This window comes from Scardinius erythrophthalmus (genome assembly GCF_964197995.2).
Source record: "Scardinius erythrophthalmus genome assembly, chromosome: 12".
Taxonomy (NCBI): Eukaryota; Metazoa; Chordata; class Actinopteri; order Cypriniformes; family Leuciscidae; genus Scardinius; species Scardinius erythrophthalmus.
Genome location: NC_138232.1, coordinates 36,902,520 through 36,929,452, shown reverse-complemented (window position 1 = coordinate 36,929,452; position 26,933 = coordinate 36,902,520). Strand labels below are relative to the sequence as shown.

General features: G+C 38.2%; 4 protein-coding genes across 12 annotated transcripts in view; 3 read left to right on the top strand and 1 right to left on the bottom strand.

Moving 5' to 3' along the window:
• palm3 (paralemmin 3) overlaps window positions 1-3,673 on the top strand; it is a 42,085-nt gene extending 38,412 nt beyond the window's left edge. The window contains exons 8-9 of one of the 2 annotated variants that reach the window (XM_081380707.1): window positions 545-1,430; window positions 3,621-3,673. In XM_081380707.1, the coding sequence (XP_081236833.1) occupies window positions 545-1,430; window positions 3,621-3,624 (890 nt within the window). In that variant the 3' untranslated portion in view covers window positions 3,625-3,673. Of the gene's footprint in view, window positions 1-544; window positions 1,431-1,834; window positions 2,011-3,620 lie in introns of those variants that run through there. The other variant, XM_081380706.1, reaches the window with a different exon arrangement.
• Window positions 3,674-4,974: 1,301 nt separating this feature from the next.
• Window positions 4,975-11,880, top strand: misp3 (MISP family member 3). The gene is made up of 3 exons (XM_081380696.1): window positions 4,975-7,470; window positions 9,999-10,078; window positions 11,280-11,880. The coding sequence occupies exons 1-3, from the start codon at window positions 5,112-5,114 to the stop codon at window positions 11,367-11,369; spliced, it is 2,529 nt and encodes an 842-aa protein (XP_081236822.1). The 5' UTR covers window positions 4,975-5,111; the 3' UTR covers window positions 11,370-11,880.
• A 9-nt stretch (window positions 11,881-11,889) lies between these two features.
• Window positions 11,890-26,933, bottom strand: part of LOC308699758 (alpha-1B-glycoprotein) — a 33,619-nt gene continuing 18,575 nt past the window's right edge. Inside the window, exons 1-11 of one of the 5 annotated variants that reach the window (XM_081380713.1) lie at window positions 19,914-20,179; window positions 19,339-19,611; window positions 18,207-18,539; window positions 15,079-15,360; window positions 14,967-14,996; window positions 14,751-14,846; window positions 14,518-14,548; window positions 13,833-13,882; window positions 13,669-13,703; window positions 13,289-13,393; window positions 11,890-12,245 (exon numbers count right to left, since the gene is read on the bottom strand). In XM_081380713.1, the coding sequence (XP_081236839.1) occupies window positions 13,301-13,393; window positions 13,669-13,703; window positions 13,833-13,882; window positions 14,518-14,548; window positions 14,751-14,846; window positions 14,967-14,996; window positions 15,079-15,360; window positions 18,207-18,539; window positions 19,339-19,611; window positions 19,914-19,971 (1,281 nt within the window). In that variant the 5' untranslated portion in view covers window positions 19,972-20,179 and the 3' untranslated portion in view covers window positions 11,890-12,245; window positions 13,289-13,300. Of the gene's footprint in view, window positions 12,246-13,150; window positions 13,394-13,668; window positions 13,704-13,832; window positions 13,883-14,517; window positions 14,549-14,750; window positions 14,847-14,966; window positions 14,997-15,078; window positions 15,361-18,206; window positions 18,540-19,338; window positions 19,612-19,913; window positions 20,181-22,347; window positions 22,394-24,501; window positions 24,673-26,933 lie in introns of those variants that run through there. The other 4 variants (XM_081380711.1, XM_081380712.1, XM_081380715.1 and 1 more) reach the window with 4 other exon arrangements.
• Window positions 22,335-25,510, top strand: klf1 (Kruppel like factor 1 (erythroid)). 4 transcript variants are annotated; one of them, XM_081380718.1, is made up of 3 exons: window positions 22,335-22,748; window positions 23,051-23,927; window positions 24,527-25,510. In XM_081380718.1, the coding sequence occupies exons 1-3, from the start codon at window positions 22,683-22,685 to the stop codon at window positions 24,700-24,702; spliced, it is 1,119 nt and encodes a 372-aa protein (XP_081236844.1). In that variant the 5' UTR covers window positions 22,335-22,682; the 3' UTR covers window positions 24,703-25,510. The 4 variants fall into 4 exon arrangements, with proteins under 4 accessions (XP_081236844.1, XP_081236843.1, XP_081236845.1 ...); XM_081380717.1 differs by having other exon boundaries at window positions 22,404-22,748; window positions 23,042-23,927; XM_081380719.1 differs by having other exon boundaries at window positions 22,437-22,748; window positions 23,060-23,927.

Below are 26,933 nucleotides of genomic sequence, written 5' to 3'. Positions count from 1 at the left end.
TGGACAAAATAAGCTCGCGCAATTTACATATGAACGTGCCCGGAGACGACGGAAAAACATACGGAGAACATTAGCTTTCATTTCTGCTCCGATAGCCGCAAGACCAGCCGAACGCTGAGAGTGTGTTAGAAATCAGGAATGGTGAGAGAACATTGTGCTTGGTACGTTATAGGAACCGCAATTCCTATAATGTTTATGCATGAGGTCTGTAGGCGGAGAGTAGCCTGACTGTTCGAACTCATTCGACCACATGAGTGTTTACACTACACTACTTCTGGAAGTGGACGAAAGTGGACAAGCTCAAAATGTTTTAGACCCCGTTTACACCTCTATTTAGCGTCGTCCACTTGTGATCTGATCGACCAAAACGCTTAATAGTGTAAACGAGCCTCCTGTCTCTCTTTAGTTTCAAATTTATGAAAAAGCCTTTAATATGCTATCAATTATAGAATCAAAGCATTGCCATTGACAATTTCACTATTGTTAACATGTATAAATGTCAAAACCTATTATTTTATATTCATACTGTTGGTTTTTGTTGCAGATAATCCCGTGCATGCTGAGAACCACGACGTGGAGGAAGCAGAACCGCTCACTGATGCAAAGACAGAAACTGACACCATAACAACTTCAGCTATTATAAACGGAAATGTGGAAGGAGAAACATCACACAATACTCCAGGACAAGACGAACCCGCTTCTGCTAACGGCTTCGCCAGCCACCCTGCTGAAGGAATAACCATGACCTTCCTTGGCTTCAAGGAGGCGGAGCCCGGACAAGGAGTTGACGAGGACGATGATGGTGGAGCAATTATCCGAGCAGAGAGAGTCATCATTACAGACGAAGGAGAGGAAATCCCAGAGGAAGATGACAGCATGGCTCAAGAACCTACTCCGGATGCTAAAAATGAAGACTCACCTGGAAGCACAGAAGCAACGTGTGCCGAAGAAGAGACAGAGTGTGATCCGGAAGCGTCTGTTGATCTGAAGCAGGTCGAAGTGACTGAAGATACTCCTGCTGAGGAAATGGATGTGGATGTGGTAGTGGTAGACGAAGGGCAAATAGAGCAACATCTCCCAGACTCCACTGAAACGCAACCCCAGAATGTGACCGTAGATAGCCCTATAGAGGCTTCCCTCATTCCAATGTGTTCCACAACAGAACCTTCTCCAACAATCAAACCCAAAGTCGAAACAAACGCAACAGAATCACAAACCCCAAAAGACGAGGAGTCCGTGCCCGCCCCGCGCATCTCGCTCAGCCAATTTCAGGAGGTTCCACTGGACGAGTCCAACACAGAGAAGCAGCGTGTCGAACAAGAACCTCTGCTGATCTCCAAAGCAGCGGCCCAGCTGGATACCAGCGCCACCAATCCAGCAGAGGACGCAGGAGCACCAAAGCGGAAAAACTGCCAGTGTTGTTCAGTCATGTGAGCGGTCTGTTGACGTTTGACTGTGACTTTTTTTTATTTTTCTTTCTTTTCCATCTCGGCTGTTACTCTGAATATACAGTTTGTATTTCAAGACGTTCATATTTTGATCTTCAGCTGTTCACTTGTGGCATCAAAGCACAAAGTTTTTATTATATACTGAAGAATACATTCAAAACGGAGCCGTAAAACGTAAAGACTGGCTTTGCCCTTTCCGTATTGGATGCCCATAATTCCTATCAGTGTAAAAAGAAGCTTTGTAAAGTGCATTGGCTTGCAGGAAAGGACTGGAATAGGCTTCAGTGTGCATGTTGTTGTTGTTAATGCGTCACCATTGGTTGCATTCCCAGCCTCTGGTGTCTGATTAGTGATTATGATCCTGTTTTTATGTCTGGCGACTCTAGAGCGTTGGCTGCCGACCCACAGAGGCCTTGACGGTTTTAACACTACCACGTAAAAATATTTTGTTTTTATCAGTGCCGTGGGAATCAACCCACCGCGGTAATTAACACTTCTCTACTTTCAATAGTTGTTGCATAATCTATCATAAACAATTTGTGTGCCTTGATTATGAATCAAAACAAAGAGACAGAATGGTTACCTGTGATTTTATACATCTTTAGAGATTTTTATCGCTGATGTGAATGGAGTTTCTGCTTTTATTGTTACGTTGTCTTCAACTGGCTGACAGAAGTGTTTTTAGACATTAAACAGATAGTTTATCCTGCACTGAGAATCATTTTATGTTGTTCCAAAACTGCTCGAGTTTTTCTTTTGCAAGACAAAAGATATTTTGAAGTGTGTTTTGTCTGTACAGTGATAGGCAATGGAATCCCAAACAACTTTCTATTGCATTATTTTTGTCTTGCAGAAGAAATGCATACAGGTTTAAAACAACATGAGAGTGAATAAATGATGACAGAATTAACCTTTTTTTTTGTTGTTGAGTGAACTATCTCTTTAATGTGACCCTGTGAACAGTACTATTTCTGAACAGTGTATAGTATATGGCATACATCGCTTTAGCAATCTGTTTAAGGTGAATTCTTTTTTTAACGGTTGTTTAAATTGTGCGTGACAGCGATTCAAGTTTCATACCATATGTAATCAATATTATTCAAAGCTTTCAGTTGGATTCAGGAACATCATTTTTTCAGCATGGAAAGTTTGATGCAAATTCTCAGTGCCTTAACTGAGTGCCTGTATGTATAGTATATACAAAGAGCTGAATAAGAAGCGGTGAGGATTTTGTATAGAAAGTTTACATTGGAAGAATAAATAAAAATATGAAATTTAATCTAAGGCTGTTTTTTCTTAATAGTTGAGGAGGCATATAATGAGGTATAATACAGCTACTGTCAATGTAAAGATAAAACAGTATTATTTTGTAAGTTATGTATAAAAGAGAATCAAATAGTAATGCCTTTAAAAAACAATGGCAATAATCCTTTCATCATCAAACATGAAAAAGAATAGTGTATTCTGTCACAGTCTTTAAATATTCAATAGCTTGAACCTTTTTCATATTTATATTTAACTTATATTGCTACACTTGACAATAAGTTAATGCGTTCCGTATCATAAACTAACAATGAACAAGCATTTAATTTTTTTTAAATAAGGTTTAAATAAAAGGTAATTTAAGCTTTAATATTATCATTCATTTTTAATCAATGTCCTTGCATAATACATTAACAAATGTTAATTTATGCAGATTGAAATTCAAATTTATTAAAAAATGTATTTGTATATGTAACTTTTTTTATTAATAAATTATTGGTATAATTGTTACTTCATGATAGCTAATGCTAACAAACTGAACCTTATTGTAAAATATTACAGCTACATTTAGATCTTGCAGTATTGTGGGTGAACCTAGAAGTTCGAAAGAGAATGGAAAGAGATCCCATGCTTTCACTGTTCAAACTCGTGAGAGCTTTGAGAGCTGTTTGGATTAGTGATGCAAGGCCTGCGGTTTACTCAGCAGCTTTAGTGTACTGTGGAAGTAGGAGAGAAAAGAACTGCACAGATTTTAACCTTGATTACTAAGCAGGGGGTGGAGGTACAGTGAGAGAGAGAGAGAGAGAGTAAAAGAGAGAAGGAAACCAGGGAAAGAAAGGGAAGGAGAAGAGAGTAAGAAGGTGAGAGGGCCAGATTTCACAAAGCTCACTTCAGTTTTTTGTCTTTCAGCTGACCTTTGGCTTCTTTCATCTTTTACTTCATCTCATCAGCTGGTAGGCCTGTTTTCCTTTTTCATCTTATGTTTTTATGTGTAAGAATGGCTCGTGTAATCCAAATAGCCCTTTAACTGATTTGTATACTTTATGTGTGTTGCATGACAATGTCAGGAATTTAAATTTGGGATTAATTTCCCAATTTGATTCTGTAATTTAATATCCACACTACTTGTTTTACCTAGAATTACTGAAGCAGACTTATCCACGTTTAATGACAGCTATTCATACTATAGTTTGCTTGACATTTGTGGATTTTAACAGTAGTTTTCAGTATAGCTAAAAATAGATGTGTGCTACCAGGTTTTGTTTATATATATATATATATGATATTTATATTTTCACTAGATTGAAATTCAATCATGACCTTTATTAAGTATTATGTGTGTTTTAATTCATAAGGACACTAAGAACACCCCACCATTATTGTATTATTCCTGAATCAGAATTTCCATGTTGTTTTGTTACTTGTGTCCACAGTATAATCTGATTAAATGGTATTAATCTGCTCCTTATGTAATTAGCATTATGCTATGACACACCTTTAAATCCTTGTGTTTGTTTCCAGGAGACAATGCAATACAGAGTCCAAATATTATATTGTGAATGATCCACTTGATGTCAACAAAAAATTATTACCTGACTTGCATGGAGATTGGATCTAGCATTTAAGTAAATATGATTCTCAGAAGACCTGGTTAAATTTTGACTTTCTAAAGAATGGAGAGAACTTTCATTGATTGTGAAGGTGGAAAATGTCCACCCTCGACCTTGCACGCTGTTTAATGTTCTTCCAATTTGAATAATTTTGTTAATCATTCTCAATCGCATGTGCTAATATGGAAATATCTGTATGGATCAATATGCAGGACGATGACACTATAGCAAAATAAGACAATGGTTACAAAAAGAAATGCTTACAGACTAGTTCAAAGAAAAAAAAATAACATGAAAACTTAAAATAAATATTGCAAGTAATTGTTTCAGATGACCTATATCAAGGTGAACTTAATAGGGAAGGACACTAATCTGACTCTGGGGCATGGGCGTTAAAGAATAAATGACCTAATGAATTTTATTTAAGACTGACAGAGGTCAAAGATTTGTGAAGCAAGAACACAAAAGCAAGTGAAAAAGGTAATGCAGTCGCACTATAACTCCATTTATTATGAGCTCTCCTGAGTTACTGGGATTGAAACATAAGCTGATTATTGTTTCCTAAATCAGCAACAACAACAACAAGTATTACCCATATAAAGGAAAGGACTTCAGGGGGCTCACCTTTATGCAATAAACAATAAGGTGAGAAAAACAGTAAGGGAAGCCTGGGAAGATAGAGACCAACTTTGTTGATTACCAACACAATCAACTAAAGGAAGCCCGTCTCTGGCTTGTCATTCTGTGATTGACACATTTTGCCATTTATTTCATACAGATCTAGAGCAAAATGGAAACAGACTCTGTGACTTGCACTCAGAAATCTGAATCCCTGGATGAATGCAGTAGTGAAGAAATAGAAATAGCAGAAATAGCAGACATAGCAGAAATAGCAGAAACAGCCCACTTAACTCAAGACATGGAAACAGCAATAATAGAAGATCATACGACGAAAAAGAAAGACACAGCCACAGACCTGCAAGAGATGAACAAGGACACAGAAGCTATAAGTGAGTTAGAAAGAACAGAAACACCTGACTGCAGTTTCCAGCCTCAACCTCACGACCATCCCACCTCCTCACCAGCTGATGGAGCCATTGAGCCAACAAGGGAAGACTTGTGCAGTCCAGTTGAAAATGACTCTGATGATGACCAGTGTCCACCAGTGCCAGGACTGGAAGAAGATATCCAACCAGAGAGAAATGAGTGTCAAGCCACAGAGATTCAGGATGAAGTGAAGGAAAACCCTGAAACCAGTGAGGATGTTCAGACATCTGTGCAAGACACTGAGGGTGAAGAACCTGTTAGCATGACACAGGCAGACAAAAGCACTGAATCCCCACAAATGCCAAAGGTGACCAAAGAAGAAGAGGGACATGAGCTTGAGTCGCATGGTGACTCCGACTCAATTGTGTTCCTATCAGAAAACAGTGAAGAGCTAAATATAGACTGTAAACCTCTGGACTTCCCGAGCACCAGAGAGCAGTGGGTGAGACGGGACAGTCGTTGTGATGAACCACCAAACCTGACGTATTCCAAAAGATCGTCAAAAAGTAATCTCACAGAAAGTGTATCCATAACTGAATCTGGGGTTAATGCAGAGAATGTCCAGCAGGGGGAGCTTGAGGTAAACAATTTACAACAGGTGTGTGGTGCTGCTCCACCCCTAGAAGCAGTTGCAGGCGAGCCAGCCAATCCAGAGCAAGGTAACTCTGCCTCTATCTCTACGGAAGTAAAAGAGCCATTGATAATGACACACGGGAGAAGGGACAGTCAAAGGGAGGAGAGAGAGGCTAGAGAAACAGGTGAAGAGCGAAAGCAAACAGTGCGCTTCACAGAAACAGGTAGGACCGGAGGAAAGCAGCTTGGGGAGGTTAAAGATCAAAGACAAGAACGGGAAAACAAAGGACAGAGAGCGGAGTCCCAGTCAAACACAAAGCCTCGTCTGGGAGACGGGAAAGTCAACAGAATGCAGGTGGATCATTTTGATGACAGCCAGAGCGATAGCGGTGTATCAGCAGATTTCTCCCCCAACAGCACAACAGATGTCTCGGAGGGCCTTGTTAGCACTGAGGCTCCACAGCCCTTTGAATCTCCACCTAACGAAACTCCCATTGAGAGGGAGATCCGTTTGACTATGAAGAGAGAGCAGAGTCTACGGCGTTCTCGAGGACTGTGCGACACAACTAACAGGAATAATGAGTTTGTGGAAATTCCATTGAGGAGACCTATTCTATCTCAGGACCTCCAGATAAGATCCAACCCAAGCCTCGACAAGGACCGGCAGTTTGCTGGAAAGAAGATGCAGAAGGAAATCAGTGCAGAGACCGAGAGGGAGAAGGTTCTGGTTGAACTGGGCAGACTACCTGGCTTCTATGACAAGGGAACAGAGGTACAGCTTCAAGAAAAAAAGCTGCTCTTTGAGTCATTCCAAGAGCGGAAGGAATCAGTGGCAGACTTTAGCAGAAGATCTCCCCCAAACTCCTCTTACGTGGAGTCCGCTTCTGGAATACTGGAAGTTGATTCTGCTGTTAGACAACGCCTAATGCAATTCTCGCAAAATTCTCCCACCCCACCAGCCATGGCCCAGTATGGAGGCACCAACGGCAACCCGCCTGCGGCTCGAGGGCCTGGTCTAGCTGAGGGATTCACGGGCCAGATAATAATAATAGAGGCCAACCCTATTCCTACAACTGTGGGAGGACCAAACGGGGGTTATAAGACAGCCTCATGGACAGATGGAGGATCTGTAAAAGTGATGAATCCAGTGGATGTGAGGGCTACTTCTGCAGACCCTGTTAATGCAAGACAAAGACCAAATTTTGAAGTGGCTGAAGACTCAAGTACAGTAAAGGAGAACCCGTTCTTCAAGCTCCGGTCCTCTATGACTCTGCAGCCTCAGGTGGAGCTGGACATTAAGGAGGCAAAAGAAAGGGAAAGAGAACTACAGAGACAGAGAAACAGTCTTTATGGAGGAGCAGCCATGGATCTGGAAGAAGGAAGGGGAACAAGAATTGATTTGAGGACAGAAAGTGGAGTGAAAGATGGAACGGGATCCTCTAACAAAGAGATGCTTAGTTCCCCACCTCCACAGATAAATTTGACTCCAACAGGCCGCCAATTAGAGATATTCACCGCCACTACATCAGGTGAGTCATTGTAAAGCAGCATGTGAAAACTCAAAGAGCAGTTGAAAGGAGTCAAAACTTAACATTCAAAAGAACTTATGTAGCATTCATTCAGCATACAATATGAATAGTTTATGCATTCCTGAGAATTAATGAAGTCTGCATTGCTAACACTACTACTACTTTGAGCTACTGGAGCACATGCAGATAATGCAAAGGACACATGATGTAACAAATCCTATTAAACTCATTTGTAGGCCATACACTCACATTTACACATTTGTCATTATAAATCAAAGCAAAATAGCAAATTATGTATTGAAAATATACATTTTATCAGTTCATGCATTTGGTGTAAATTGAACCCCTGGTCTTTGCCTTGATAGCACCATGCTCTACATGCACTCAGGAAAGGATATAGAGAGGATGTATATGCAGAGTATCTATCTATCTATCTATCTATCTATCTATCTATCTATCTATCTATCTATCTATCTATCTATCTATCTATCTATCTATCTATCTATCTATCTATCTATCTATCTATCTATGTATATATATATGTATATATATATATATATGTATATATATATATATATATATGTATATATATGAAGAATTCAGATGCAAAAGCCTCTAAGTGCCATCTGAAATTTTCTTCTAGAATGATCATTTTTATCAGGCTCGTATATTTAAGTTCAATAATTTCACTTAAATGGCAATGCAAATGACCCATTAATTGTCATTTAAGTGAAATGACTTAACCTAAATATACAAGCTTTATAAAAATGACCATTCTAGAAAAAAAATTCAGATGGCACTTAGAGGCTTTTGCATCTGAACTCTTCATATATATATATACATAAATCTTTAAAAAACTATTCTTTTTGAAGGCCAGGCCATACATTTGGCAGACAACTCTATTCAGAGCGATTTACAGTACATTGCATTCAAGATAAACATTTTATCAGTTTGTGCATTGCTTGGGAAATGAACACATGACCTTGGCATTGCTAACACCATGTTCTACTGTTTGAGCTATACAGGACAATCTTAATAGCAGCAAAACCAATAAAACTTGACACTTGTGAACTATTAGTTAACAGTAAGACGTGTAAAGCTTTTCTGTGGTGTAGAAACTTAAGTTACATAGACATTTTATAATTTGACTGGAGGTTGGGATAGTTTGCGCCTCACCATGGCAGCCAACAAACAAACAGCCAAAATGCTAATGTAGGGTTATGTCAATAGTACTAGCTTAAGCTGGATATTTAAATTTCTGAGTCAGTCAAATGTGCTGAAATTAACAAAGTATGGATAAGAGTACTGTGATAAGAGGTGTAGGTGAGGTGAGGTTTGCATGTCCAATACATAAACTACAATTGTGACTTGAGTTTATCTTTTACTACTGTGCAAGTCTGCAGAAATGCCTGCTAGACTTAAAAAGGCAAATGATCCATACATTTATGCTGACAATTAATGACACATTTAGTACTAAAATAAGGGGAAGTGAAATCTCTTTTCCAGTAAATTTCAAGTATTTCTTTTCCATTTCTACTTTCTCTTTAGTGTTCTCTTTTCTAGTGTCTGCCTTATTTTTATAAAAATAAACTGACAAAACTCGTTTCCCCTACTTCTTTTTACTCAGAAAAGCTTTCTTCTTCAGAATTATTTTGCATGATAACATGATTTCTGCCAAAATGCCACTGTTACTACAGCATAATACTTACAACATAATAAATGTGGGACCTCCTAATCTCCTTCTGTCATTTCATATTCTTTCTCTGCTGATGGTGGCTAATATCAATTTACCACAGCTCTACTTAAGCTTATGGTAATTTTGCAGAAACTGTGGGAAATGTGGTGCATTTGTGTAAGAGCAGCTAACAGTTCTAAACCAATATTGCCGATGTCATAACTTTTTACAAGCAAAACCAAGTACTGTATGTCATTTTTACTGTGATGCAACAGAAGTAAATTTGTATGAACTGTTGCTCAATTGTATTTATTGGAATATGTTAATTAAACCTCTACCTCTAAGATGCAAGACCGCTGCTACAGATCTTTTAATCTTTTGCCCTTCATAGTGTGAAATTTTTAAATATTCCATTTGGACACACTCGATTCATGTTTCTCATCTAAATGCTTACATTTAAATGCTTAAAATAAGTTTTGTAGCGAAATATAAAATAATATGCTAATTAAAAAAATAGAAAAACGTGTGCCTACACGTGAATTTCTTTATTAGAACTCATTCAGAACCGTTTTAAAAAGCACTCCAGGTTGATACACCTGGTGGAGGGTGAAGGAATCTTAAACGCAAGATGATTTGTTTAGCATTGAAATTGTTTGGCCACTGCCTAACTCCCATTGTTCAATTTGTTACTAATATTCTAAATCTGGATTAAAGTTCAAATAAAGGAGTAGGTGTGTCCAAACTTTTCAACTGCTACTTTGTCTTCTCATCCAATATGTGTGGATAGGAACATCCAGTTCAGAAATGACTTGTACATTCACTGAAATAAACATTTGTCTCCTGCTTTCTCTAGTGCGACAATCCACTGGAAAACTGGACCTAATATGGCCTCCACCCCAAGCTGATGAAGAACCAAGACAACAGGTGTCAGAGGTAGAGGATTTTTTCTCTGAATATTTTAAAAGTGGCATCATTTGTGTTCTTCACTCTTTTATGGGAATAAATGTGTATATCACTTATGTTGGTAACATTGTGGCTAAAGATTTGGGCTGGTAACCCAAAAGTTGAGGTTCAGACCATGAATTGGGGAGTTACTTGATCAATAAACCGGCTACCAACCTCTTCAACCTTTCAATAGGTAATCAGAGAGTATCAAAGTTTCAGTAACCCTCCCTGTGCAAACACAACCACAGACACTAAATGTGATGCTAATGAAGTTGCTTATCGCCTTTTAGATAATGATGCCAGCGAGAGCAGAGTTCATGCTGAATTCTTGAGAATCAAGATCAGATCTTGACCGTCATTATTGTCACTGAATCATTCTCCGCAGCCAGGAAAGTATAATGTAACAGAAACACAATCAAAACTGATTGGTGCCGCCAAGTTTACATTGCCTTCATCTGAAAACAGAGGCTTTTTTTATCAGTTCACCTCATCTCAGCTCTCATTTGCTTGGAGAAAGAGTGCCTACCTTGATAAATGAGCATGTGCTGCTTCTGTGTTTATTATTTTTTACAATTTAAAAAGGAATAATTCACCCACAGCTAAAGATTCTGAAGCTCTCTTTAATAGAACAAGTGAATGCTGACCAGGGGGCGGTCAAGCTCCAGAAAAGACAAAAAAAAATCCAAAGTTGTGCTTTTAAATTATGTGATATATGTCTGTCTGGGGAGCAGATCAAAATGAAAAATGATTATTCAGAGAAATAAATTCACTTCTCAAATCTAATTTCTTAAACTTGAATATGCACAATGAATGAATAGGCAAAATGTCAAGATGGGTTTAAAACAACACAAGAGTCAATTTTTGACCAAATTCTTCTTATGCTATGCGTGCTGCACGTCCTGATTTTGCCAAGTTAGATGCGTTCCTAGGTCAACATATTTTGTTGCCCCTAGAATAACCTTCCAGTCCTAAGTTATCCCTAAAATCAGAGGGAAATGATAGTGAATAACACTGATGTACCCACAGGTTGTAAGCCTAAACTTCAAGTCTTGTTGTTCAAGGATCAACAAAGATGTTAATCCAGGAACATGTTGTACTTGATGAAATCAGGTTCTGCATGTGGCCTAGAGGTGTTCAAATTCAAATGCCCTCACTAATGTTGTTGTTGTTAATATTCTGATAAATACAGAAACCGCTAAAGATCCCAAGGCAGCGAAACCCGTTACTTGAACGCTGGGAGTCAGGGACGGTGAACGGCCATGTGGAAGACAACAACTGAGACTGAACGCCAACTACAGAATCCTGGCATAAAGAATACGAACAGCCCGGACAACCAAGTGCGCCTGCATAAAAAATAAAGCATATGAACAAATGATCAGTTTCCCCATAAAATTCCCTGACCTTTTAAAGGACAGCAGTACCACGTGCCATTATGGGTGGATGAAGAGAATCACTTGCCTCAAAAAGACACTGAGTTGGATATCCAAAATAACAATCTACAAAACGCATCATGTAAATAACTGATGGTGTTAATGTTAGGTATGATTGTTGATTGGTGTCACAAGAGCTCAAATGATTTCAGTGTAATAATTGTCATTTTCGATGTAAATCTCGGCTTTACAGTTATTTATAATCAATAAACACAGCTGTTCATCTCATATAACAAAATATATTTTAATAAAAATTATTGCATAGATATTTCATTACTCATTAGAAAAGTTAAATTAAACTAACTGGGAAATGGCTTTATTGATGCATATGTAAACACTAATAAAGATTAATTAATTTAGAAAAAAAGTGTGGATCAGATTTTTTATTTTTTTTAATGAATGTGTTGAATAATTTTCCGAAACTCAAACTGCTGAATGTGACTCATCGTTAATAGGGGGGTTTGGCTCTTGGAGTCCGAAACTAGATCACTGACTTCACAATAGGCACAATGACCAGGATGTAATGCTTTATGCTTACACCGTACCTATGGCTTTGATTTCCAATATAACAATTAAAGAGGGCGATGTTCTCGCATTCCATTCAGCTTCCATGCAAAAACCCTTCAATGACATCACAGTCCATTCTAACCTCCTCAGCCCGCGCTGTGAGGGATGACTCAACACGCCGGTGGGCATTCAAATGCGTCGCCATGGTGATGATAGAACTGTAGGAAAGGTACAAAGAAAACCTCCGAGTGAGATTAGTCATGAGTGAGATCACAACACACACACACACACACACACTTTACTGACCCTCTAGTTGCCTGTGAATTATTGATTCACTTTTTCTCAGCACAATTTAGCAAAGGCTGCATGGGAATGTTCATTTCAAATATGGAAGTAGCTTATCGTTACCACTGGAGAAAAGCTGCCCATTGCCTGACCTTTAAGACCAATCATTTATGACAAAGTATTCTTAGGAAAACAGAACTATGATTAGTTATGTAAGGCTAGTTTCTGTCAAAACATATAATCAGTATTACATTTTGTTAATAGTATTCTGGTAACTGGACATTGTTTTGTACAGTCTCAAGCAGGTCTAAGTGTTTCTGTGAAATACAGGGTTAAGGTGAGGCAGAGAAACTTCAGTCGACCATTTGACAGCTAGATCAGCTCTGACTGTAAAAAAGCTGTAAATGGTTTATGGTTTGATAATCGACAGAGTTTCGGTACGGACAGACTATGTGAAGGCATACATGGGAGTCTTAAACTAGTATCATATAATAGGTGTTTAATTTCATTACAGGAATGTAGTTCTGGATTGACTGTCAAATAAATGGTTCCCTTTTCGGGTTTCATGTTAAGCAAAGAGGAAATGAAAAGCTCTTGAGCACTACTTGACCTACATAACATTAGTAATAGATTTAAGCAAGCATCTGCTGTGAAAAGCAACAGAAATGAAAGCTTTCACTTTTCAGCTTTGGGTGATTAAATCTATAAAATGATCAAAAACGCTCAAAAACTAACAATGCTCCACTGAAACATCAACCTTGCATTATATCTGGATGTTCAGAGCCCCCTGCTGACAGAATAATTCATAAATCTCAGTGAAAAATGACAAACTACTGAACAGTAGACAATTGTTTACTCATACATTATTTAAAAAAACACAAAATGTTTCAGCTTTAAATAAACATCACAGTATACAGAATATGTCAAACAAAATGTAGCATCAGACAGACAGATAGATAGATAGATGGATATATACATAGATAGATAGTCAGTAAAATGAAGGGTTCTTAAAGGTTGTCATGGGACAGTCATAGATGACCTCTGAATCTGCGGGTCTTCCTCTTAGCATCCCTCCAAAGCCCTGTAGTTTAGAAACGTGTGCAAATTAAAAACATGCGTGTTAGAGATGTGCCAAGTCAATGTTTCTAACAGCGGACCTAATGCAACAGGATGTTGGAAAACACTGCGTGATGTAAAGAGATCTTATTCTGTGATCTTATTCTTCTTTCTCTCCTTCCTGTCTAAACAAATCGGCTTACTGGTAACCTTAGTACTGGAGCGAGATATGAAATACTACTGTAGTGGGCCTTTTGAAAAGCGAATCACAAGAGAAGGTTTGAAATGGTGCATCATTACCTCAGATCCAATGTCAACACGCTGCAGAGTGAGGTCTGATGAGAAAATAAGTCAACTTGAAGGCAAATTCAGATTTGAATGGTGCTTATGATGTAATACTGGGAGATATATGCACATATGTGCAGTAGCGAATGGATGATACTTGCTTTGAGGAGATGACTTACCAACAATATGATCTCTGGAGTGAACATGTTGCCACAATTTGTCTTGTTCTCTGTGGAAATTTTATTTGTTAATGTTTTTATAACATTCATATTAGTCATATTAGAAGTGTACTATCAAAATAAATGGAATAATTTAAATAATTATATATAAATAATATAATTATATAAATATTTATATAAATATTCATTAAAATAATTATAGAAATAAACACTATTAAAAAGTTTGGGGTGTGTAAGGTTTTTTATGTCTCTTATGCTCACCAAGGTTGCATTTATTTGATAAAATAAACCGTAATATTGTGAATTGTTATTGAAATTCTTAATCTAATTTAAAATGGCTGATTTTTTTGCATCATTACTCCAGTCTTCAGTGTCACATGATCCTTCAGAAATCATTCTAATATGCTGATTTGGTGCTAAAGAATTTTGTTGTATCAATGTTAAAAAACGGTTGTGCTTAATATTTTTGTGGAAACCGTGATCCATTTTTTCACGATTCTTTGATGCATATAAAGTTCTAAACTCAAGAACAGCATTTAACTTAAAAAAATTCTTAAAATAGAAATCTGTAACATCATACAAATGTTTTACTGTTACTTTTGATCAATTTAAGATAAAAATGCCTGCCAAATGAATAAATGTAATTTTAATCAAATATCAGCTTCGCTCTTCAATATTGTCTCACCTTTGTCTCCTTCGTTCTGACTTGTTTTTGACTGCAAATAAATGGATAATGATTACAATGCAATACATATTAATGAGGATTACATGCATGAATGAAAAACGAGAGGTGTTTTCACTTTGTTTTGTTCCAGTGTTTAATTAAGCGGATTGAGAAGATAACCACCACTGAATATTATAGTTCTAGAGACCACACTTAACCACAGCAAACTTATGAGCAACTAAAATAAGACTCACTATGTCTGTGCACGGCAAAGCCCAGGAGTGACACCACCATGAGGAACAGGACACCCGCAGACACAGAGCCAACAATAACAGCCAGGTCTGTGCTGCCTTTCCATAGACGTGTATGAAAACAAAGGGAGAGGATGTTTTGAGATACCCAGTTGGGCATATTAGATTTGCTGCATTACTATGGTGGCGTACAAATCCACAGTAAGACTTAAATCTTACCTGTAGAGACCTGTGTGCATGTGTGATATCCTGAAAAAGTATGCAATAAAACCAGATTTTAGGGTCTTATTTATATGGCATTATGAGGTTTATTACAGTCAGTAGTACACACCTGTAATGCATGGGAGAGTTAATGGAGTGCTCATCTTAGAGTGCGCCCAGAAGTTGCCCAGAGACACGCTGTACTGACACTGATACTGAGCACCATGTTCATAACGAGTGGGTACGGGAAATCTAGCACTGTGTTGGGTCGGGGAAGCCTGATGGGTCGCCACAGGTGACAGGACACCCGCACGAAATAAGGAGAAGGAGCCTTGTAGATATGCCGGTGACCCCACACACTCCAGAACTTCACCCTCACGTTGAGATAAAGACAGAGTGGGCACTGGGAGCTCTGTGAGAGGAAACACGCACAGACACAAATATATATAACAAGTTACATGCCAAAGTTCAACACAGTTAGTAAGCTTCGTTCCAAAAGCTAGTTAGATGTCTTTCTGCTTACTCCCTACATAGGCAGATGCCTTCTTAAAAATCATAGAACTTCATAAAGTGAATCATTAGAGAAATTTCACTGGCTATTGTCAGTAGGGTTTATGTGTGATTTATGAAGCACTGCTCACATAGAAGTCACTTTCAAACCAAACAGTTTTCTGTTGGGCTACGCGGTGAACCCACTGCGAAATTTGTGTGGAGAAATCTTTCGCGCTTATGCAAAATTCCCAATCACCTGGTTTGTTTCTAAAATACAGTGGTGCAGGTATGATAGCATTTTGTAGGCCAACCGGCAATTAGCATCACACTGGTTCCCTCGACAAAAACCCAATTCCATAGGCTTTTAGATTACCGTAAAAAAGCAAGCGCTGTGATTTACAAAAGTTTATGATACTTTCACATTTTGTCCATCAAGATCATTTTCACAGATGAACACATCTTTTATGAATTTTGAAGCTTACAGCAGAACTCGGCAACTCTAGCGAACTCTAGTCACTTCTTCGCTGATTTTCCCTTTTGTTGTCGCATGTTTTCCCCACGAGCTCCCCCTACAGCTGTGGGGCGTATATTTCACAACACAGTCGGAAAAAGCTCACTTGCGGCGGCCTCCTCCCCCTCTCTACCCATGCTCATGTGCGTTTGTTTTGATCGGAGCAAGCCAACTGTATCGTGTGGAGCTATGTCTACCGAGGTGGGTAATCTGGTAATACATCATACATGCGTGTGTGTTTACGTCGAATTGCCGTAAAGCAATTCGTGTTTCGCGCTTGTTCTCGTTCTCGCTTCTCACGAGACTTCCAATTTCTATCTTGCCGGGACGCGATATTGTTTTCCCCAGGATGGTAGGGGAAGACTCATGAATATTCATTAGGGAAGTCATCCCTGATTGGTCTTAACCCCAGTGACGGGTAGGTTTAGGGCGGGGTTAGGGGTAGGTCATCAGACCCCCAGTGGCGGGTAGGTTTAGAGGTGGGGTTAGGGGTAGGTCATCAGACCAATCAGGGATGACTTCCCTAATGAATATTCATGAGTCTTCCCCTGCCATCCTGGGAAAAAAAATATCGCTGCCGGGACGGTAGTCCCCAAGTTGCAAGGTTGGTTTTCCACCTGGGAACGCTGGGGGGAGCGGGGAAAGTCACCAATATCACCAGAACAGGTTGTTTAACCATCCAAATGATTTCTAGACAGTTTTATTAAGTTAAAAAAGTTACCAAGTTCTGCTTTAAGTGCAGTCGCCAGAAGTAAAAAGCTAAAGGTAGTCTATAAACTAACTATACCACGGTCCCACGACTTCAATGTCACCATCACTAAGCTTCTGACAACTCTTTCAGTTTTTACCTAAAGATATTTTCCCAGAATTTTTTTGTTAAAATGGTTTATAAGAGCACAATTATAAATATAATGAGGCAGTAAAAGCAGATTAAGTTCGACGTGATGCCGTTTAATCTCCTCGACAGCCTCTGTAGTCCCTTTTAACCACTTGTTAGCAACCGCCTTTTTCAAGACATGTAACGGCTTCAAAAAATCACAAGTGGGGTAATACTGATGTATTTTATGTTGTAGAACAAAACGTGAAAGTGTCTTGATCTTGTGTTCTCAACGGACCTTATTTCAGCCATTTAACCAAAATCCCATTAAAAAAAACATTGGATTCGAGGCGATGGAACCGAAAGTGCTAAAACGCTAACTCGTTTTCTGCGTTTTGGCCTACAAAGTGATGTCATACCTGCACCACTACGACTTGTTTCGCCCATGAAAATTCGCTGACCAATGATAAATATAGCCGCCCATTTTGGAGCTCTGGACATAGAGAGGAACTGCTGTTAGTGTAACCGTGCCGAGTAAGTATTGGGTAAAATAATACATTTCTTAATCTTAAAAACTATTTTGATCAATACTTCTTAATGTTGAATGAAATATGTATATTTATAATGCAAATCTTGAATTTGTTCCCTAGCTGCGTCTGAATTCACTGCATTATAAATGTGTTAAAAAAACATGAATACAATGCGGACATGATACGTCCACGGCACGCCATGTTGTCATTGTCATGATGACCTGATATATTACGATATTAGCAGGATAGTAGGTCATTCGGGTATTTTACACATACTGTTTTATGATACTATTTTATAAGCATTCGAACCAAGTGTGTCGCACACGTCCTGAAAAGTGAAGCCAAAAATGTTTCAATCGCCCCCTGGTAATTCATAATCCCCGCCTTCTCCATGTAATCGAATGGAATCTAAGTAATCAAATTTTCTGTCATTTTAGGTAGTTCTCATCACACTGACATATGTTTAAGTGTTTGTTTTTCCAATAAGTTTGGTTTCAGTTAGTTATTTGATGCTATAAAAAGGGGTGTAAAGCCATGATTGACAGTTGTGCTTGCGATTGAGTCTGTGAGAGCGGGAGTATGAGCAGGACCTTGATACTCTGCAGACTCAGGCTCCAAATGACATCATCGGCATAAAATGTCAACAGCCACTGTGTCTATGGTTCGAACATGATGTAGGGAAATTAGCCATGACTGAGTTTGCTGTAGTGCATTTTGAGATATTTTTCTGCCTTAAAGGATATAATTAAGTTATATACCTATAATGCCTTGAAATTCTGCCTCAATATTCATGCAAAACAGATCAATATTAACACTTGCCTTAGTTGTTCTATCAAATGTTTAAAAACAAGACAATATGGATGAGATGTAATCAGAATATAGCACCAGTCCGACAGTTTTCTCCTCACCTATGACAGTAATCTGTACCGGCTGACTGGCTGTGGAGTTCACTTGTCCCGTCTCTGGTGATTTGAGTTGGTAGAGGCAGACGTACTCCCCACTGTCCTCCCTTCCCATTGTCTTCACACTGAAGTGAGCTTCCAGGGACTGAGACACCAGCTTGGCTGGGGCAACCATGGAGCCTGGGGTTCCTTTGGCTCTCTGGAGCAGGAGAAAAGTCTCTGGGGGATGTTTCTGCTGGTCAGATGGAGCCTGACAGTGGAATGATAGTGTCTCACCAGACGTCACATGCCCACTAGAGGGCTCGACCCTCAAGTGAGGGGATGGAGGGGGACTGAAGTCTAGAAGAACAAAGAAAGTTAAGAGCACGTAGCGTTTTAGAATATATGTGTGCAAAACTAAAGATAAGAGATATAGAAATACAACGCTTAAGATGTAAAGCACTGCTGGGTGGAGTAGCTTGGTTTGGTGGTTACCAAAAGAGGGTTTCAACTCAACTAGACAGAGCAGTTTCTTTAACCGTCACACCTCTGTGACCTCAAATCTTTCCGCTACAACACAGCAGTGAACTACCAATACTAATCCTGTGCCTCAGCCGATGTGACAACAGAGATTTATGCAGGATCATTAACACACACACACAAGAAAAAAAACATCTAATATAATAGGTAACACTATTTCGATAGTCTACTTTAGACATTCTAGTACTAACTACAAGTAACTTTGCAACAACATGTCAACTTATTTTAACCCTACCTAACAGCCTACTAATACTCTGAGTTAGTTGACATGTAGTTGCAAAGTTACTTATAAAATAAAAGTGATACAAAATACGAAATAAAGTGTAATGTAATGTAATGTAATAAATATAATATAATATAATATAATATAATATAATATAATATAATATTAAATAATGTAATGTAATGTAATGTAATGTAACGTAATGTAATATAATATAATATAAAATAATATAATATCATATAAAATCATATAAAATCATATAATATAATATAATATAAAATCATATAATATAATATAATATAATATAATATAATATAATATAATATAATATAATATAATATAATATAATATAATATAATATAATATAATATAATATAATATAATATGAATACTCACCTTTTGGCTCTGGCTGCATGTAGAAACTGATCATGCTCTTTTCATACTGACAGCAATACAGATTCTCTTTCTCTGTATCTTTTCCCCCAAGCACAAAGCGAGCGCTTTGTTGTTTGGTTAAATGCTGTACGGTTTGTGTCAGACTGCGATTTTTAAAAAGTTTAAATTCAAGTCCATCATAACCCAGTGGAGCCTGACAAATCAACTCCACAAAAGAGTCTATGACGGCTGTCTGGATCAGGGTAGGAGCTGGTGGGACAGAGATTTCAGCAGCTGAAAGATCAAGGAAAGACAATATATTAGTTACATTACAATTCAAGTACTCATATCATGTGTGGTCAAGTAGTGGACCAACTAGATTAGAAGACCTGAGCCGGCATGGAAATTCGTGCTGGTCTAAAGTGGATCTTTTCAAGTTAAGTATAACAACAGTAAAACATGAAAAGCCAACTCAATATTGAAATGAAATTGACATATTATGTTCAAACTCAGTGTTTTATATTTTGTGACTTGCTATGTGATTGAGATTACAGTGATTCTATTGAAATATAAATATGAAATGTGAACACACTTACCACTAAAATGCTGCTTGAGGATGATCAAAGCTGTGAGGAAATACCCACAAAATGACATTCTTCTAGTGCTGGGCTCCAAATATTACAGGTTCTTCACACCTATTAGAGTTTCAAAAATTCTAGAGATCTGTGTATTATGACTCAAAGTGGTAAGACAGATGCATAAAATCACCACCAGCTGAACCTCCCTTCCCATTCACTTGCACAAACTTCCTCAGCACGCATTAAAAACACCAACGAACATGTTTCATATGTTTAAGAAAACCACATCCTTCCATCACATAAGAAGAAGAAAGGCAGAAAGACACTCCCACGAGTGGCCCTAGTGAGCTAATACTTCATATGACAAAGACAGGAAATTCATGTGCAAAATTGTCTCATCTATATGTGTCTTCTCCTTCTAAACAACCTTAAATGTGTCCATTAAAGTGTGTAGCTCTGAAGTAAGCAGGACTGTGAGCCGCACAGACATTGAGGAGGACGTATTGTTCCCAATATCCAGTTGAGTCGACCAATATGGTTTTATTAGTTCTTCTCAGCCCTGAACATGTGATTAGGATAGTAAATGCAGAAACTGTATTTTAAATCCAACATCATGTTTACAGCAGCTGGGAGGAACTGAGGTCATTTGATTGTTTTGTCAGTGTCACATGGACAGGAAAAACAACTATTGCCATGTGTCTTATCTTGGGGTACTGTCCCGCTTTGTCATTCTTAATCATTGAGCACTTTTAATTTATTGGATTGATAGCCTACCTGAACATCTCATAAATGACCTTTGACTCCCAAGCCTAAGTAATTTGAGCCTATGTAACCCACCCTAAAATAATGTATTTTTGTCACATCTAGCATTTCATATGAAGCTTTCACAAACAAGCACTTAGTTTTTGTTTTAACTTTCATAATAACCCTCTAGATTACATTTATAGGCTATTTCTAAAATGTAAATTTGTTTGCCAGAATAGTAATAATCTGATCTCCCACATGATTATCTAAAAATTAGCAGTCATTTAGTTAAATGCACAAAAAAAAAAAGAGAAACCAGTGGATGTGGTGATCATGAAGCTACTAAAGGTAAAAATATACTCTATGCAATATAATGAAACTACTTTTAGGGAAATTTTGTTTTTGAGAATGCTGCAGAAAAATTTCTAAAATATTACCCATCTGGACAGAAGTTCCAGAGAAAGGTTTGTACACATTCTTTATTACTTTTGTATTCCTCATTTTAGAATAACAATAAAGTCATGAAAAAACACAAAATAACAGAAATGGAAGTATGGGCATTTTCGTAGAGATTCAAATTTTTAGTAAAACCAAAACTCTCTCTATTTTAGCTTCTCAAAAGTAGCCACCGTTGCATATATCACAGCTGTGCAGACACTGAATTCTCTAAACCAACTTTATGAGATGCCACCTGTGAAGATGTCTGCTTGGAGTAATGGATTAGGCTAAACACAAGCCTGCAGCTAAGATTTGGAGGACATTTAAGGACATTTTTGTTTGCTTCTTTCACACATGCTGAGCTCTAGTTTACCTTGCAGACTCAAAATGCAGGAATAATCAGGAATAAACAGACCAAAAGAGTTGGATTTCAAGACCTTACTGACATTACTGATCTGCTTGTGTTTATTAGCCACTCTTTTGAGCGACCTTACCCAGCTCGATTGTGTATTTTGTTCTCACAAGCCCAAAAACCGCAGAAAAATGATGTGTTCCATTCAAATGAGTCAATGCTGTTTTTTAAACAAAGGCAGCTCAGCAGCGAGGCTTGACGTTGTAAATGTGTGTATGTGCTGTTATCTGTGGAGAAAGAGGCATCAGAGGGACTCAGAGCTCTATTATCTGACACGGGACAGGAGGCTTCTCATCAGCATAAGCACACTGATAACTGCTCTCCAGAACATAATCACCTACTGAACACCGGCCTTCTGAGAATCGCACACTCGCACAGACACTGAACTCAGTTTATGTGTGCCATGAATTTCAGGAGAGACGAAGCACATGAAATTAGAGTTCTGAGTGTAAATTTATATTTCATTTAAGCTCCCTTGATACTGTCTGCAAACAATCTTCCACTCATCTTAGCTTTCGATGTCAGCATATATAGAACTACTTTTAAGCATTATGTTTCAATAACGTATTTCTTTTCCCAATACAACTTATTTTCATTACTACTATTGCTATTACTACATAAAGTACTCTTATTTTTATTTTTATTTAAATATTATTTTTGAGAATTATTAGCTAATTAAACTACTGTATTCAACTGCATATAGTATTAATATCTGATTTAAGCTTAAAAGGCCCTGAGAAAGCCATAGCAGGGATATTTTTGGATAGCAGAATTAAACAGGTGATAAGATAAATAACGTGTTGTTTAGTTTGTCGGCCACATTGCTTCATTCTGTTAATTTGGTCGAGTTTAACTTACCGAATTGCAATGCACTTTCAAAATTCTAGGCTCAAATTTCAACTCCACCCACAATCACAACTGTCAGGGGTCTTAAACGTAAGTTTATCACTGATAGAGAGAAAAAGAGAGGGGGACAGAAAGAGGGGGAAAGCGTCACCAGCATTAATGCCACTGTGAACTTTATTTTTGTAAATATCTTTTGATTTTAACACTAAGTTCTGGGTTCCTGCCCTTTGTCTATTGCACATGTCAAAGTATTTTTGGACAAAAGACGACGTATATATTTGCCTCTTTTGGCGACATTAGAATTATTTCTGTATCTAATAAATGCTGAAAGGGCACCAAAGAAACGGATGGCTGTGACTCAAGCCGTATTGCCTTCGTTTTCAAACTTCTGCAACGCCTCGGAAAACATGAAGGTATGTTTGTTTCAGTTATTTATGGATAAAATACTGCTTTTTTTTTAAGGTAATCGCAACTGTAATTGTTCATTTTGATACAGTGACTTTGATCTCAAGAAATCACTTACCATGATACTAAGCATGAGTGTATAATACAAAGTATGCAAGTTAAAACCCAACTCACATCTCCAATACATCACCTAAAGAGATATGTTTGTACTGTAATTTTTTTACATACTTGATTGCACAATTCAAAAATGGTTAATACATAAATGTAAATATACATTTTTAAATATTTGATGACTCTAAAGACTTGGAAGTTTGAAAAGGGCTGTTTGGATCTGGACTGCAAGGATCCACTCCAAAGCAACGGCAACTTCAAACCTTCACAGTTTCTGACAGATGAAGACCCTGATGATGGTGAGGGATGCTGGGATATGGAGTTCCTGCTGCCGGACTGGGGCAATGCATCGCCTGAACGGTCCAGCTCTCAAAACTACACTCCCCAAAGGCCACCGCCACAGGACCAGGTTCACAGTCCTGATCTTTACCAGGTCCAGGAGTTGAATGGACCGAGGGACCAGACCAGATCGAATAGACACCAAGTGTCTGTCACAAGTACACTGGCTGAGCTGCTTCCTCATGAAGCGACTTTAAGTTCCTCACTGCCTGAACTATTTAACGGGGGATATTTGGAACAGCAGCCGCAAACGGGGAAACCATTCTCACAGCCAGAAACCCCCCATCAGTTTAGTAGTTTCCCTGTTGCTAATGACATGGACAGAGAAAATGAGAGAAACAGCATGGGGAAGATGAAGTCGTGGGATTTTGGACACTACCCTCAGCCTGCACCTCTGATGCCCTTCACCGACTCCAAATTTGTCCAAGCGTCTGGGATCGCCATGGACGCACTGGTCTTTCCTCCACACCATCACTATAACTTCATCCAAAACTACTCGCACCCCAGACTCTACCAGCAACAAGTGAACTACGTCCACAGGCAGCCAACCAACCACTATCTGTCCACACAGACCATGGTGCCAGACTCCACCGTGCCCCCTGCAGGCCTGGAGGGGAAGCGCATTCGGAGAGGGGTGGTGAAGAGGAAAGCCACGGTACACAGTTGTGAATACCCAGGCTGCCATAAGACTTACACTAAGAGCTCCCATCTCAAAGCACACCTCCGTACACACACAGGTAAACTGAACATACACTTCAATGACATAAGCACATGAATCAATATGTCCATGTTTAAGGTCTTAACATTATAGAATGGGATGTTTTTAACTACAAATCTGCAACAGCAAATCCTACAGTAAATTCATTTCAGTAGAAAATAGCCTTGCATTTCTTGACCTTTGACTATGGTTTCACATGCAGCTAATTATATATACATATATATATATATATATATATATCATCATAACATCATATCCTGCTGCTGATATTCATTGCGGTGTCCGAATTTATTTTATATGCTCAAAGCCTATCGTTTGACTGCGCCTTTAGAGAGAAAAAGACCAAAAGACTGAGCTGTAAAGCGTCCAATTACAGCCTTTCAGCTGAGTTTTCTGAAATAGATTATACCACTGCAGACCATTATGTAATTTTTTTTAATAAATAATGACACTGCAGTCTTTACACATAAAACACTGAAAAAAGTAAAAAATGTGTATAGACATTGTCATCAGAATTGCACAGACAAACAAAACAAAGCGAAATATACAGAATATGTAGAGGCTGAGACTAGAAATGCAGGCCGTTTCTTTACCTTCTGCTGTTTCTGATGTCCTCAGGTGAAAAACCGTACCACTGCTCATGGGATGGTTGCGGGTGGAAGTTCGCCCGTTCTGACGAGCTGACAAGACACTTTCGAAAACACACGGGCCAGAAGCCATATGAGTGTATGCTCTGCCACAGAGCCTTCAGCCGGTCCGACCACCTGGCATTACACATGAAGAGACATGCGTGAGCGCAGACACAAACAAAACAGAGAAATACAAGTGCATACACACAGAGGTTAGTCCATGAGGGCATTTCAGAGGCTTTGAGAGGACCTGTGTTCAGCTGAAGATTGTTTATACATGAAAGTATATTAGCACTATGACATGACCATACAACTGACATGTACACACTGTACATTATGTGAAAAAGGAGATGAGTTGGTGATTTTTTTATTATTATTAATTTGTAATCATAAGCAGATTTCACACCGATTAATAAGAAACAGTAAAAACATCAGACTTATTTCCAATCTGGACCCTTTAGCTAAACTGTATGAATTGGGAAACGGTAAATAATTAATTGAAATCCACCCATCAAAAATGGATTACTGTGAAAAGTGGAAAAAAAAAGTAGTTAACTGGCAGGACATTGCTGTAATGTTCCAGAATTCCTGAAGAAAATTAATTGGAATCAGTTCATGTACATAAATAAGCAGAAATGTATGTAGCTTAAAGTGTGATTTTTACAGAAAATTATAAAAATATATGTTGCTGTTCAGCTGTGAGCATTGTATTATTTTATCATTTTGATTTAGTATTTACATCTAATTTCCTATTTATTGTCTATAGTCATTATTGTGTGGAAGTTCTGTAGCATTTTAAATGTTAACAAAAGTCTTCATGTGTAATGGTAATATCGCTATTTATATAACAAAATACCATCAAATATATTTTGCTTTTTATATTAATGTTAATGTTTTTGTGAAGCATTTAGTGTTTTACTGAATGATCTATTTATGTGATCGTATTCAATAATAAAGCAACAGCAATTCTGTCCTTTCTGTAAGTCTCATTTCCAACCAACAGATGGCATGGCGAAAACTGCTCCAGTGCACTGGATAAATGTGAATCATAAAGTAAATACCGGTACATATATAAGTAGATCCACAGTTACCACAAACCCTGCACACCATTTTTTACAAGATTTACAAGATCAGTTGTCCATATGCCATAGTTGGTTTACAGTGTTAAACCTGTTTGAGGAGGAATCAACTGAGAACAAGTAGCCTGGAATTAGCCTGGGTTATGCTTTGAGCGTCGGACACACGACACACATGCACTTATGTGATCACTGAGGGGGCATCTGAGGACACAATGCATTGTGGGAGTTAATATCAATTATAGAAATTTAGTAGAGCTAATTAAAACACATAGTAGACTTTTTTTTAACTCTGCTTGTTTGTCAATGAAAATATGTTATTAATAAATCATACTTTGAGGACAAATTTAAATTCATTCAAGTTAGCTGAATCTGATACAACAAACCTTTTCAAGACATCTCGGGACATTCTCAATTAGAAATATGTCTACTGTATGTTCTCATGTTGTTCCAGTGGAGTTGTATATTAACCAATGATACCACTTTGTAATAGTAGAAAAAGAATAAAACATCTTGTCCTCAGCTCTGGGGCACATTGCTGTGCCTAATAAGATCATTGTGAACAACATTATGTTGTTAAACAAGGCTCAGCGACCCATAGTGAAAGACGGGGAGGAAGAAGGGAGGGAGGAGGTATATAAGGTCACTCAACAGCCTTTGAAAGAACAACAGCTCACCTAATGCAACTAGGGATGGCGAAAACTAAAAATTTTATTGACCGACCACCGAGGTTGAAACCGGTTAACGATTAGTTTAAAATATGCCACGCTATTTGAAATAACAGCCATTTCAAATAACTGGACGCGCGTACCGCACCGCGATAAACGACTCACGCCGGTTTTACGCCGGTTTCACACTGCACGCGATAGCAGAGCGTGAGCAGAGCAGGAGCAGTGCGTATGGTGAGCAGGAGCAGGACACGCGCGTTTTGCTTTCACACTGGCAGCGTTTGTCACGCGCGGCTGAACCGCGGCTTGTGTACAGACAGAGTACTCTATAATGGATAAGTTGGCATTGCTTTATTTCGTTTTCAAATACATTTAAGAGAAAAGACTTGTCAAGAAGCTTATTTTATTAATCATTTCATTTATATAACTTTTGATTCGTCTTTGTTTTTATTGTTCGGGCAACAAGTTTGTTTTTGGACATTTGTTTTCTTTTTAAATTGCTGTTGGTCATTTGAGTGACTGTTTAAAACACAATAGATATCATCAATGCGCTTTTTGGATAACACTGCGGTGTATTTTGCCCATGATCAATGCGTGTCACTTTAATTCAGCGTAAGCGGCGCGTTAAAAATAGACTGGGCGCCGAAACTAT